At 37.6% G+C, this 14935-nt stretch overlaps 1 protein-coding gene and 1 gene segment (V, D, J or C); one reads left to right on the top strand and one right to left on the bottom strand.

Annotated features, from left to right (window-relative positions):
* Window positions 1-363: 363 nt before the first annotated feature.
* On the bottom strand, window positions 364-2233 carry LOC311283345 (immunoglobulin lambda constant 7-like). The segment is given in 3 exons: window positions 2222-2233; window positions 1959-2010; window positions 364-871 (listed from the first exon to the last, which is right to left on the bottom strand).
* A 67-nt stretch (window positions 2234-2300) lies between these two features.
* Window positions 2301-3329, top strand: LOC311283599 (zinc finger protein 862-like). The gene is made up of 2 exons (XM_084398113.1): window positions 2301-2576; window positions 2698-3329. Exons 1-2 carry the CDS (start codon window positions 2363-2365, stop codon window positions 3135-3137), a joined length of 654 nt encoding a protein of 217 aa, XP_084254239.1. The 5' UTR covers window positions 2301-2362; the 3' UTR covers window positions 3138-3329.
* The last annotated feature ends 11606 nt before the right edge of the window (window positions 3330-14935 follow it).

Here is a 14935-nt window from a genome sequence, read left to right as displayed (position 1 = left end):
TGTAATGATTATGTAACAGTTAGTATCAGAACGGCTGATTCTTGATCTTGATCTTTTTTATGATATTTTTATATAATAAAGTTTTTAATCTCCTATAAATGATCAGTTTGTCTGCGCTGCTTCACTAAAGCAGAAGTGAAAGTGTTCCAGTCCAGATCATGTAACCAATCAGAGAGTGAGACTGAAACCCCATTTGCATTGTCAGGGTGGAGTGATTGTGATCCTCTCAGAATAGAGCAGCTCTGTCTCCAGAGACCATGTTCAAACCCCAAGAGCTTTATTTGACATTTACTGCTACATCAACCTTCTGAAAAGCACCTGCATCTTCATCTGTTAGTTGAATGATGTTGTCAGACACAAAGTGAACTTGTTGAGAAGCTTTATTGAATGTTGCAGCAAACACAGCAGATTGAAAGATCACACACACACACACACACACACACACACTCAGTTTCAGTATTGAGTTGTAAATCACTACAGCTGCAGCACTAGACTCATGTGAATCCTGCCTGACACAGGACACTCAGATACGGCTCATCTTCAGGAGAGAAACATCAGCACTCAGAGCTCTTGTGGAACGAGACCTCATGAGGAGCTCCATCATGTGTTACTCTGCAGACGTACAGCTCTCCCTCTTCCCAGCGTGCTTTGCTGAGGGTCAGGACGCTACTGCGGCTGTAGCGGCCGTCCTGCTGGCTCTCTGCGCTGGTCAGAACCCCCTCGGTGACCTCTGACCCGTCCAGTGTCCAGCTCACCAGCGCCCCCTGTGGAGAGTAAGAGCTGAGCAGGCAGAGCAGTGCGGCTGAGTCTCCAGAGATCTGCAGAGAAGAGGGCGGCAGCAGAGACACTGAGGGCTTCACTGTGGGACCAGCTGCAGGAGACAAACACAACACATTCACACACACACACACAACACACTTTGTTTAAAGCTTTCATACATATTGCATTATAAAAGTAGTTTAATGCATTAATTATGCACTGCTATATACATTAAAATGCATGTATGATCTAATCAATAAGTGTAACAGCAGTTATAACACATATTATCTATTATCAGGCCGATCTGACTGCTTTAATTCCAGCAATTATTCACTCTGAACATAAATATCTTAAATTTTGAGATATTCACCTGAACTGAAAATGTAACTCAATTTCAAACAGAGTTAAAACACAATTGAATCATACAGAATGAACAAAACACTGAATTATAAGCACAACATGAGCAAAAGAGATTCAGTATCATTGACTGAACTACAGAAAGCAGCAACATTTACATTCTGATGTCAAATCTCTTTTTCCATGTATGATTTCTACAATAAAAGATGAACTAAATATGAACTCAGTGTAGAAATAAATGAAGGAAAAACAAGCCTGTAATAAACTGAATAAACTCATAGTGAGACACAGTGTGGAAATATGTTTAGAATTTTATTATTTTTTGTTGTTGAAAGGAATAATGTTATTCTTATAATAATATCATTGTTTTAGATTAAATAATTACTGTATACAAAAATATCAGTAACACTTTAATTAAAGCCTTTATACATATTGAATTATAAAAGTATTTTTTAATGCATTAATTATATATTGTTTTACACATTATAATGCATGTATAATCTCATCAATAATTAACACAATATTATCTATTCATTGTTACACCTCCAAAAAATTATAATACATTAAAACTCATGACAAACAACCAATTCTAGATGTAACAAGGAATTTGCTAATAGTATAAAACATTTTAACTTTGGTTACAGTTATTTATGAAAACATATATGACATTATAACATGCGCTATTGATACCTTTATAATGCATTATATATAAAGGCTTCAAGTAAAGTATCACCACAATATCTAATAATCATTATTATTAATAAATGTTGTTCTTGTTTCCACTATAAAACACTTTCTGAAATCTAAATTGTATTTTTTTATATGTAATTAAATAGACTTACATTTGATCACCAGTTTAGTTCCTCCACCGAATGTGTACCACAGTGATACAATCTAATGAAACGCTCGTACAAAAACCTCTATTCCACTCGAGTGAACACACACTCCAGCAGAGAGAGAGAAACAACACTTCAACACACTGATATTAGAAGATCCTCAGCTCTTCTCAACACTCACTCATTCAGATTTGACTAAATGCTTTCTGATATAACACTGTTTAAAGAAATATATTTGATGAGCTGTGACCTCTGAGGTGACCTTTGACCTCTTTGATCATGGATGATGCCAAGTATGTTCATTTAAGCTGCAATAAGAAATACTTAAAGAGAATTAAAACAAATGATTACATCAATAAGAGAGGGAGAATGTGAAAGAGTATGAGGCTTTTATCATCAGAAAAGGGCCCATGATGAAGGCCACAATGGCCAACAGCTATGAGGGAATTTCGCTGACCAGAGGTGACAGCAAGACCCTCGGCCTCGTCGACTCACAGGACAAAATGCTTGACAGTCTAGTGGAGAGTATGACTGACAGGTTCCAGGATGCCAGTGTAGGGGTCCTGTGTGCAACCAAGCTGGTCAGCTTCACCAACTGGCCAGAGTCAGGAGATGCAGCAGCAGGTTTCTTTATGTTTTGTATTACAGGGCAGTCAGGTTAGGTTCAGGTTCATGATCATATTTATATAGTTTGAGAAGTAAAACTGCATGATGCTTGTTGTAATGTTGTATAACATTATTCTAGATTTTGGTGACACTGAACTGGAAACCTTGGTGGACTACTTCAAGCCTGTCCTGGAGGCCTCTGGCATCCATGTTGAAAGAATCCCTGACCAGTGGACAGTCCTGAAGGTGCTGATATACCAAGAGCCCCAGTCCCTGGAGAAGATATCCTTGTGCCATGTCAACAGGAGCCATCAGCATTCCTGCCCTGATTTGCTGGCATTGGTTGACCTAGTCCTGTCCTTCCCTGCCTCCACAGCTGAATGTGAAAGAGGTTTTAGTACCATGAAACAGGTGAAAACCGATTGCCGCTTCAACCTAAAGTCCAATACACTGTCAGATCTCCTTATGGTCCAGCTGTCCTCTCCAGAGATCAGGGAGTATGATCCAAGCAAAGCTGTGATGCTGTGGCACCAAGACTCTGTCAGGAGTAGGAGGCCAGAATTCATGGACCATGCATAAGGGGTAATTGCGGTAGAGAGTGAGGAGCCGGATGAGGTTTAAGTTCATTAGATTAAGCATCAGATAGTTTTACAAAACCCTCAAATGTACTGTTATGAGCACTAGTTCCATGCTCACATCTTCCATGTCTTACCATTTGTTGCTCTGTTTTGACTTCTATGTACTCTTATTCATTGTATCTGACATGTTTCATTTGTTTTCATTGTGTGGCTACTTAGATTTTTTTCCCATTTACGTCAGCTAAATTCACTATTTTTAAGGCTGTTTGAGATAATAGAATGCCTAAAAATCTACACACTATCTGGGAAAATAATAATAATAATAATAATAATAATAATAATTCATTACATTTATATAGCGCTTTTCTCGACACTCAAAGCGCTTTACATAGATGGGGGAATCTCCTCAACCACCACCAATGTGCAGCATCCACCTGGATGATGCGACGGCAGCCATATTGCGCCAGAACGCTCACCACACACCAGCTTACTGGTGGAGAGGAGACAGTGATGAAGCCAATCAGTATATGGGGATGATTAGGAGGCCATGATGGACAGAGGCCAAGGGGCAAATTTGGCCAGGATGCCGGGGTTACACCCCTACTCTTTCGAAAGACATCCTGGGATTTTTAATGACCACAGAGAGTCAGGACCTCGGTTTAACGTCTCATCCGAAGGACGGTGCTCTTTGACAGTATAGTGTCCCCGTCACTACACTGGGGTGTTAGGACCCACACAGACCACAGGGTGAGCACCCCCTGCTGGCCTCACTAACACCTCTTCCAGCAGCACATGGTTTTCTCAGGAGGTCTCCCATCCAGGTACTGACCAGGCTCAGCCCTGCTTAGCTTCAGTGGGCAACCAGTCTTGGGCTACAGGGTGACATGGCTGCTGGCTATGATGATAGTTACTCAGTAAAAAAATAAAAATAAATCACCCAGTAGAGCCTACAACCTATTTTGTATTTAATTGTTCTCCAGCTGTAGTGAATCCAAAACACCAAAAATGTTAAGGATGACTCATTTTCACCCCTGGCAACTAAAAAGAGGCAACCATTATCTGACTATTTTTAAGTTAGCCTACATAGGTAAAATTGGAATTTGGTGTAAACATCATTACATCATATCATTACATTGTCCGCGGTTCGTCTGACGCTGCTTCTGAATCTCTCTCTCCGGCCGGTGAGGTTTACTGTTAGTGTTCTGTATAAAAAACTTCATGCCCATATTAACTTCAGCCGGTTAGCCAGTAAGCTCGCTACGACGCCGGTGAAACATACAACAGCCCGCCAGCCCTTGATGACAACGACGAAGAAGAAGATTTTATATTCTTCTTCGTTAACGTTAGTTTTCATTGGCAGTTGGCAAACAAGCTGAGTGATGCACAATGCATTACCGTCCGCCACCACGCACGGTAGCTTTTGTTTCATTTTTTGACGCTCCAGTCAGAAAGACTGAGAGGAAATGAAACAAAGTTGAAGTTATTTTAAAAAACCTAAAAGATTCGGCAAAACATTCGGGGCTTAAGCTCAATTAGCCTAAGCTAATTGAGCTTTGCAAGGGACTGCATTAGGAGAGTTAATTAAGGTATTAAGTAGAGATGCGCGGATGGGCTATTATTTCATCCGCAACCGCATCACAAAACTCATCATCCGTCTGCCATCCATCCGCACCAACGTTTTTGACCAATTTTCAAAACCGCACCCGCCCGCCATCCGCTTAATGTATGCCTATATTTTTCATTTGATTGGTTCATTTGATTGGTTCAACTGCCCGCCACCCGTCCGAATTTAATTAAAATATAATTTTTCGTCACGTCATCCGCCCAATCCGCGGTTTATCCGCGGAGTCCGCGGCTGTAACCGCCAACCGCTCATCTCTAGTATTAAGTGTTAATTTATGTGTTTTACACTGTATCACTGAAGGGCCTGTTTCCCTGTTTCTGTTTTCACGCAATTTCTCTGCGTCGGCCCTAAAAAATAAAAATAAAAAAAAAGAATCCTACGCTGACTTTTTTGACAAATGCATTACACCAGCATAGAGACCCCAGCGCCGACAATTAAGCACAACAATAATAATGGGCCGCCGATGTACGAGTTGTATGGTTTTATGGGCCGTTTAGATAAAGAAAAGGGAAAAAAAGTGTGAGATATTGCAGTGTTTCAATAACATTTTTTTTCTTTTTTTCTTTTATATACAACCATGTTGAATTTGAGCCTAAAAAAAATGCAAGCCCTTAAAAAAACAATGCATTATGCAAGCACGGTATACAAACCACTATAGCTTTATTAAGAGCGCCGTATTTCTAGAAAATATATAGACCAAGTGTGTCCGATAACGCTGAAGTGACTCAACTGAGTATTGACTGTTTATGTCTTTTTTAGAGCTGTGCCACGGCAGAAATTGTTCCGTTTGTATCATGAATTGTTCATTCATATCACCACAAGCTGCTTGAATCTGTGCTGCATAGTGCTAAAGCACAGCGTGTGCAACGCGATCAGTTGCCAATGACAACAGATAGTGACGCACTTAGCCAATGTGATCGCATAAGCCTATAGCAAGAGCATTTTAATTAAAACAACTAAGTTAGATAAGCCCAAGCCACACGTATAGCATTAGCAACAAGCATGTGTTGTGGTTTCAATCTTTTCAGGGAAATTACTTCAGAGATCAGAGATCTTTGATGCCAGAAATATTAGACTTTATTAACAAACAAAGCCGAGCTCTCCCTGCAGCCAAGACGCTCTCGTTCTGTGTCCAGTTTTTACATATATACCTACATCCTTGTCCCAAATATGGTAATACATTCTATAGATTATTTTTAGGTGAGAGTTTGTACCATGTGACTTTACTGAAATAGCATTATCTGCTGTGTCGGTATTCGGGCCTTAAAGGCTTCCAAAGTCAAACCAACACACACACAGAGGAAATAAATAATAGTGTACAAATGTATAGCCAGGGAACTACACTGCGACCAAAATGGTCGCATATGCGACCTTTTGAAATGCCATTGCGACCCTAATTTTGAATGGGTCGCAAATGTATCACTGATTATTTTTGTACCTGTTTTAGGCAATATGCTATGATTTACTATGAGCATTTATTAAAACAGAAATGTGTATTTTAAGAACAGGCCTACGTTTTATAACGTGCTCTGCGCATTCAAAACTTCAGCCCCACGACCGTTACTTAGATTAAAACGTAGCCTGTATCAGTGCTGCACGTCTATGGTGCTGCGCGAGCGGCTCTCTCTCTCTCTCTCTCTCTCTCTCTCTCTCTCTCTCACAAACACGGACGCGCGCACACAGATAGAGAAGATAATTGTAAAATGAAAATTGACGGGCTATAGTTTACATTTAGTATTTAACGTTTTATATTTTAACGTGTTCTAACGTGTGCGTTCCTCAGCGCGTACATGTGAAGCTCACATGCACTAAAAGCCTGTCTACCAGTGCCTGGATACTGGACTAAGTTATCTTTCGAGTCGTATTGTGCTTATACTGTTAAATACACACAAGGTTTACATAAACAAAGTCGGTTATGTCTAAAGTGAAAGAAAACTTGAGAAAAATTAGTAAATCTGCTTGTCAAATGCGTGTATATTAGACGCTTTGCGCGCAACTCTTAAAGAGACAATAGCAATAGTAAACACGCTGCCGCTTGTCCTTAAAGGGATAGTTCACCCAAAAATAAAAAAATATCTCATCATTAACGCACTCTAATGTTGTTCCAAACCTGTATTAATTTCCTTCTAATATTTTTCTAATATTAATATTTTGAAGAATGTGTCTATCCAGTAGCTGGTCCCCATTGACTTCCATAGGAGAAAAGTCACAGGAGTACATCAACTGTTTGGTTACCCACATTCTTCCGAATATCTTTTATTTTCAACAGAAGAAAGAAACTTATTCGAGTTTAAAACATCTTGAGAGAGTAAATTATGACAATTTGAATTTTTAGGAGAACTATTTAACGTTAATAAAATTTATCAACGTATAATTTATACAGTGAAGTCTATTTTGTTTTATTTTCATATTTGTTAATTTAATTACTTTCTTCAATGCTACTGTTAAATACACCTACTGAAGCTGAAAACATAAAACACTGTTTATTTAATTTGTATATTAAGTTGTGTATGTGTATGTGTATCTTTGATCTTAATATTTAATAACAAAGAAAATAATGACAAATATTTTTATCTTTGCCCCTGTCTGCCATTTTTTAATATATGTTTTGTTACCTAAGGCTTTGTTTTTAAAATATGGACATTAGTTTGGCTGTAATGCTCAGTCACAAAATAGTAAAACCAACATAAAAAATAATCGTGATAAAATCGTGAAACGATATTTTTGCCATATCGCCCAACCCTAATTGGAATAATAAATTAAGTAGCCTATCTTAATTGTACACAATGTTCCTGTTATTTTTTTTTTTTTTTTTTACTGTTTTATGCCATAACAGCAATATTAATATCGGTTATTATCGGTATCGACCACAATTTTCACATCGGTGCATCACTACTTAAGAGTTCAGGAGTCTGCCCATCTGTGCCCATAGCTTGTTGAAATCCATTTAGCAGAAAATCTATCCCATTCCCAACCAATGTTAAAGAAAACAAGAAGGCATGTGGTTTAAAAGATGGCAAGTAAAATAAAAAGCACATCTGTATGTAATAGTTTCATTATTGTTCATTATTATCCAGAGCGGCTTACTTTAAATAATTTGTGCGACCAAATCATGTTTTGCGCCAGTAACTGAAAAAGTTAGTAGCGCAAGTGCCACCAGTGGAAAAGGTTAGTGTAGTTCCCTGATAGCTAAATTACTCATTATCTAAATAATAAAATCTTCAACATCTGGGGCTTATTTAAGCCCCACATTCACTATCCTTTTCCAGAGTGTAGTTTCAGAATCTAGTGACTAAATCAAGTCCCTCATCCTTTACAATGGCTAGATTATGCCACTATACTCCGGACGAGCATAAGAACCAAACATCTTTCTCCCTACATTTTTCTTTCTTTCAGTTGTTTTGCTTTTCTTTCAATGGAAAAAGTAAAAGATTATCTGCTCCCTAATCAAACAAAAATTAAACATTGTTACAAGTGTGTGGATGAAATTGGTTCAGCATTGTCTGTTATTGTCACAGTTATGTAGAATATGTTAAACATAAAACTCCCTTATACAATTAAAAGTCTTCTTGCGGTGTAGATATCCTCTTCGACCCAGACACCCAGGATCTGGCTCATTCATCATCTTCTTCATCCTCATTTGAGGTACTTCAATCAATGTCCAATGATTGTAAATATCAATTTGGTATATAAGCCCAATCTTACTAGATTTGATTGCCCTCTAAAATTAATTTTCATTATCTTCTTAATATGGGAAGTACACAACAGAATAATAACCCCCTTTCAATATTGCAACTCAAAAACATTCCTAATTTAGCAAATCATGCTCATAATTCTCCAAAATAAAGTTTTCCTTAACTTTTGTCTCAATCGTATTTGCTAATTTTTCGTCCCTGCGCAGTATTTATTTTATTTATTATTTTTTTTAAAGTGCACACTAATCTCCAAACATAAGTCTTTCTACTTTTTCATGTTATTGTTTTCTTCATAATGCAGGCAAAGCATTACAGTAAATCTCTGCTGATTATAGTAGAATAATTGATTCATGTTGCATTTTTGTTTGCATTATCCATATGAATTTTGATAAAAAATAGGCCTGGGTAAAAATAACTTTCTCTCATTTTTATTCGCTTCTTATTTTTTTTTTTTTTTTTTTTTTTTTCAATTCTTAAATTTGAAGAATACATTTTTTAGTCAGTCAATTTTTTAGTCAGTCAATGAACGAACATAACATTGTAGTGCAGCTTCTATCCATTAAATTGCAATATATGTTCCGTTATAAAGTTTTACATTTCAAATTCTGTCTACCATTTTTATAATGTTTAATCTCACGTGTTGCAGCTCCTTCTCATTATAGCTCCTCAGTTCAAGCATACCTTAACTGAATACCTTTTTCCCTTTCTACTAATTTCTAAATGAACTATCATGAATAAACTTAATTATGTCACATGTAATCACTCAAACTAAGAAAGTTTTAAGAGCAATGTTACATTTACTTCATAAAAGTCATTCAATAAATTCATTAGACAATTAGAAAAAATAACTCTCGAAAATAACTTTTTATACTATCTTACATATTCCTTGTACGGTCATTTCTTTTTCTGTATATCTAAATAAATCTCAACAATTTCAAACATAAAACATTATGGGCCCTATTTTAACGATCTGAAACGCAAGTATCAAGCGCAAAGCGCAAGTAACTTTGTGGGCGGGTCTCAGCGCTGTGGCTATTATACCGGCGGGATAAATGACTCTTGCGCCCGACGCAAATCTAAAATGTGTTGGTCTGAAGTCGCTTCATTACTCATAGGTGTGGTTTGGGCGTAACGTGAAATAAACCAATCAGAGCATCATCTCACATTCCCTTTAAGAGCAGGCGCGCTTGTTCCATGGCGGATTGATATTATAACGGCGGATTTATCTGCTTGTTACCCCTTTATTACCCAAAACTTAACATATTGTTCCCTTATACCTACACGGAAGTACACTATAATTACAGAAACGTACACCGTAATTTTGGTTTACTTACGCAGTTGTTTGCGGGTCGTAATACAAAGTGTTACCATTAAGAAGCTCGCCTGCTATAAGTCTCTGTTTTACAAAAGATTGAGCTGAACTGACCACGGAGAAGTCTTCTGTGATCTAAATATTGTAAGTAAAGATGCTTATTATTTAGGACAGATTTGACTTTACCTAACCTGAGAATAATTAAAATAAGGTTAAAGGTGTTTAAAATTACGCACCATAAAACAACATGGAAGCCCGGATTCTTTCCCACAGCACTCCATGACCCTCAGCCTGCAGCAAACCCTTCACCATCCTCTATCCAGCATAAGGATGTCTGGATTTAACTGCTGTGACTAATGTGTCCAGCTCCTCATCCGGAGCAATACGGTATGTGTCTTTCACTGACATGTGTATGCAGGGGTTAAATTGGGATTTATTATGTGGGGGGGCTCTCCCTAGGGGGGTCCGGGGGTATGCCCCCCCGGGAATTTTTTTTGAAAAATAAACTATTAAATGGCATTTTCTGGAGAGTTTTGTGCAAAGAAATGGAGAAATTGAGTCTTACATGACATGTGAAAAACTGCAAGGTTAAGAGCATATTTGCATTGTTGTAGTATCAACAGGTATTAGGACATTTAGCATTTACATTACTGTTAATCAGCAGTGGTGGAAGTAACGAAATACAAATACTAAGTTTCTGTAGGCCTACTTTACTTAAGTAGAATCAATAGTGCATACTTTTGACTTTACTTCGTTACATTTTGCAGCAATTATTATACTTTCTACTCCACTACATTTCTACAACGTTTCGTTACATTTTCTGATCAGTTTTTCCCCTGCCAAAACAGGGATTGAATTTTTTTTCCTGTTTTCGGTGCTGATGCGGTGGTGACGCGTTCATGTAACATGTGAGGGCGGCGCTGCCAATAAAGCACCTAAAAGCTGTCACAAAGAACCGGTAAAAGTAATGATTAATATGTAAAATATAGCAAGGAGACATTTTAATTGTTTATTAATAAACAAGAGTTTTCTGTGTCAGTGCCCTGCATAGATGAAGTTGACGATGCAATCTTCGCAGTAGTAAACTCGCCAGAGAGAAATGCACATTTCATACGGATTAGGCTACTCAAGCAGCGGTCTGTTTTCTTTCGTTTTGAATTGTTCTGTTTAAAAGAAGACCTTCCAAGCTTTCTATAGATATATTTATCAGGTCTGTCAGGCAAGTATAGCTCCCTTATACGCTGAGTTTCGGTTCATTTATGAGACGAGAGTCCAGTTCACTCGCCGGCGCGTCCGTGTCGTGATTATCTATTGTCTATATCTACTATTTTTACTTCTTGTTTATTACAGACAATTGTTTGATGAAACATAAAATTAAGATAGGCTACAATTAATACAAAACGAAATTCATTTTAAAGAAAGGCTTTGTGCTTTCTGTTTGAGGTCTCAGTGAAAGTTTTAAACAGTCAGTGCCGCTTTCAGAGCGGTCCCGTCCGTAACATTGTTTTTTCCTCATAAATGCGAACATGAAAAATAAAATAAAATGAATATGTTATGGTCTGTGAAGAGCCAACCCTTCTTCATCCGGTGGGTAGTATTACTTTGGTTTGCAGTGTAATTCACAGAATTACAAAAACATATTTTGCCACCTAAAAGTTAAAGATTTTTTGTGTCACGTCCACGGCATGTGTAGCCTATTTCCCTCATATTAAATATAAAACGCTTGATTACACACTGTATTACCTTGTTATGATAGTGACCCACAATGTGCCAAACATTTTTCCTTACCTTGTCATTCAAGGCCAGGGCACTTTTTGTACAACCAACGTTGTGCTGAACTTGACAAAACTGATCTGTTGCTGCAGCGGCGGTCAGCAGCTCGGTTTTTTTTTTTTTTTTTTTTTTTTAATACAGTAGAAGGTTCTGGAACTTGCGCGCTTCCACATCCCGCGCAACCACGGATCTCCCAGGAACATTCATTATTGCTGCGTACATTTATCCATGTTGGAGTTCTGAGTAGTAGTTTATCTGTAGATGCGCATGGCATGCGCGAGCGGTGCACGATCATGGTCGACTGACAACGAGATTAAGCAGCTGAACAAGAGTACGGCCGTGTTCCGATTGTTCTCATCTCAGCTCCGCCGAGACAAAATAGACATGCCATTTCAAAATCGTTCATTTATAATCAGAAATATGTTTTCAAAAGCGTCACTTTCATCAAATTTTATGTGACATAATTTCCAGTAGGCAACTGACTGCAAACGAGCAGGCTTATGTGCCGGGGCTGAGCCCCGGAGAGCCCCGGCCCAATTTAACCACTGTGTGTATGTGTCTTTCACTGACAGTCCTGTTTCTGACATTCTCCGGCGTATGGTTCTTGTGCTCGCTCCCAGCAATTTAGCAACACACGGCACTGGTGGAGACATGCAATTAGTTCCTCAATACGGTCCTCTGACAAAACTATTCTTGGTCGCCCAAGCTTGCCAGATTCAAAGTCTAGAGTGTTGTACGTACACACGTGATTGTTGTTGATCTCACCAATCACCTGTACTCCTCTCCATCCATTACAGCATGTGGAAACGAATCCTCCTGGCTTGACAGTGCACTTAAAAACACTAGCTCCTGGGAACAGGCAAACTCCAAAAAATCTAAATCAACTGGTGGTTGATTAATCCTCTGAGGTCGGCGTATTTTCTTCACATTGTAGCACTATAAACTTAAATTTCTCCGTCATTTATGGTCATACAGAAAAAAGAGATATAAAAAAATAATCTGTGATATTTTTACTTTTGTAGGTGTCCACTTACAATCAAATCAAAACATTGTGCTTTTGTAAAATAAAGAAAATAAACAGGGTGTGCGTTCTGCCTCTCCGTCGCGGTGAACTTTTTTTTCTTGAGCACGTCTATAAACTGAAACAAAACTCAGCGAATACTTGTCACACATTTATGAGCCATATACCTTTATAAACATTTAAGTGTGCACTTTTAAATGATCGGATTCAAACTGAAAACAAATATTCTCTGTTTAAGTAATTTGTATAAAACCAACAAGATGTCCAGCTTCTCAAACGCTTCCTAATTATTTTTTTATTTGACCACGCCCACTCGCGCAAAAGATATTCACATGCAAATCTCCACATGGAACGCGAACTCGCTCATTACCTCAGAAACAAAACACCAAAACACTTCACAAGTCTCTACTTTTCGTCGAGTTTGAAAGACACGCCGTGAGCTTACATTGGAATTACCTCAGAAGAAGAAGAATGCGAATTGAAGACAAGAAAAATGTAAGGTAAGAAATTCTTACATATTAGTTTGATATTGTTGCATAAATGTCACATTGCAGTTGAACTGTTGCTAGATATATGGTGAATATTATAATATTTAGACCCGTGTTTACTGTTACTGTGTTTGTGGATATCTGCTCAAATGTAGATATGTATATGGTAAGTTAACCATAATGTTTTATATTTGAGCGCGATCGCGTTTGAATGTATCATATTTGGATCGCGATCGCGTTTGAAAAGCACCAAACGGCTTCATGTTTTTACTATTATCTCATTTCATATCATCATAACGAATGGAAACATTAGAAGTAACATGATAATCAATATATTTTTCTCTAGCTAAGTTGTTACTGAAATATGTTGGAAGATTTATAGGCTGATATGGTTATTGTTATTATTATTTTATGCAGCACTGTGCATAGCCTATGCCTACAAGGCACAACAAACCTGGTGTTCATTATATTATATATTGTTGGAAACATTTATGTGTGTGTGTATGTGTGTATTCTGTGAATTTTAAAAAGCAATTTTAACCAGAAAAATCTCAAATTTATTCCCAAAAGCGTGCAGGCCTATAGTTTCTCTTGATATCAGTATGTTCACTTTTTTTTTTTTTTTTTTAGGGCCCAGATGCCACTCCTGCTGACTTCAACATTCACATGAGTCTCTGTGATGAACATGGTAAAGTGAAAATCCAAAACCTTGGAAATGAAAGGTATGTACAATGTTTTTAGGAATGGCACAAAGGTCTCTGTCTTTGGATAATTGTTTTCAATGAGTGCTTTTTTGTCATTTGTTCTGTATCTTTGGATTATGTTGTGTTGTAAATAAATCCAAAAAATTTAAAAAATCTAAAAGCCATTCTTTTTTAAATCTCCTCATTCTTTGTGCAAGGTTGCTCAGAATGGCAGGGCCTGATAGCTCCTAATAGGGCCGTTGGGGAGGTTCTTTGTCTTTCTCAGGTGTCAAAAGCTTACATATTAATGAGCTCCCGCATAAAGCTTTTTCACACAAAACATGTCGTAAAATTTTTAAATCAATATATTGTCTTCTCTGAATGAGCAGTCAGGGTGATTTTCACATAGTTTTGGAGCAAATATTCTAGGCTACGTCATAACATTTTCAAAAGTCTTGTGAAGAAATAATCAGTATGGGTTTCATGGCCTTATTTCAGTGAGAATTTTTTTTTGTATTTTCACAAACCACGCATAAATGTCATTATCTCAAAACTACAAACTTTTACACACATGCTGCTGATATATTATTGTAGCAGAGTTTGTGCTGAATACAGTGTAATTAGACTTTAGCCATGAAAATGTCACAAGTAACAGAAATAACCACAAATGTCAGAGCATGTCAGAACACCTCCAGGGCCCAGAAAACAGCTCAGACCTCAGAGGGTTAAGCAGATGGGACAGAGACAGCATTATAACAATTAGCAACATGCACATTACAAGTTTTAATTATAGATTTGGTATATAACGTTGTAATTACATAGTTTAGCATCAGCTCAAAGGTCTAAGCAGATTATATGATATACATAATTTCAATGAAAATGCCAAACCAATCGAATCTGTTTTTCTTACTTAACACCAGCTTGAGTATGTGATATGAATTCAGTATGAACACACGGGAGTCGGCTTAATGGTACACAACTTATGAAGGATTTAAATATAGGCCTATTTTATATGTATTATTATATATTTGTGTGTGTGCGTTAAAAGTACCATTCTGGCGGCGAGGACGATGCTGAGCCAGATCAGAATGTCAGGAGGGATCGTCTTCTCTTCTGGCGCCTGGCGCGTTTATTGAACCAATCAGATAAGAGTAAATCAAGAGTCAGTGAGAAGCTCATTTGATTGGCTACATGATGAAGGTG

The sequence above is a fragment of the Rutilus rutilus genome (genome assembly GCF_951802725.1).
Source record: "Rutilus rutilus genome assembly, chromosome: 23".
NCBI lineage: Eukaryota > Metazoa > Chordata > Actinopteri > Cypriniformes > Leuciscidae > Rutilus > Rutilus rutilus.
The sequence above is the reverse complement of the archived record's forward strand: the minus strand, read 5'-3'. Positions and strand labels throughout refer to the sequence as shown.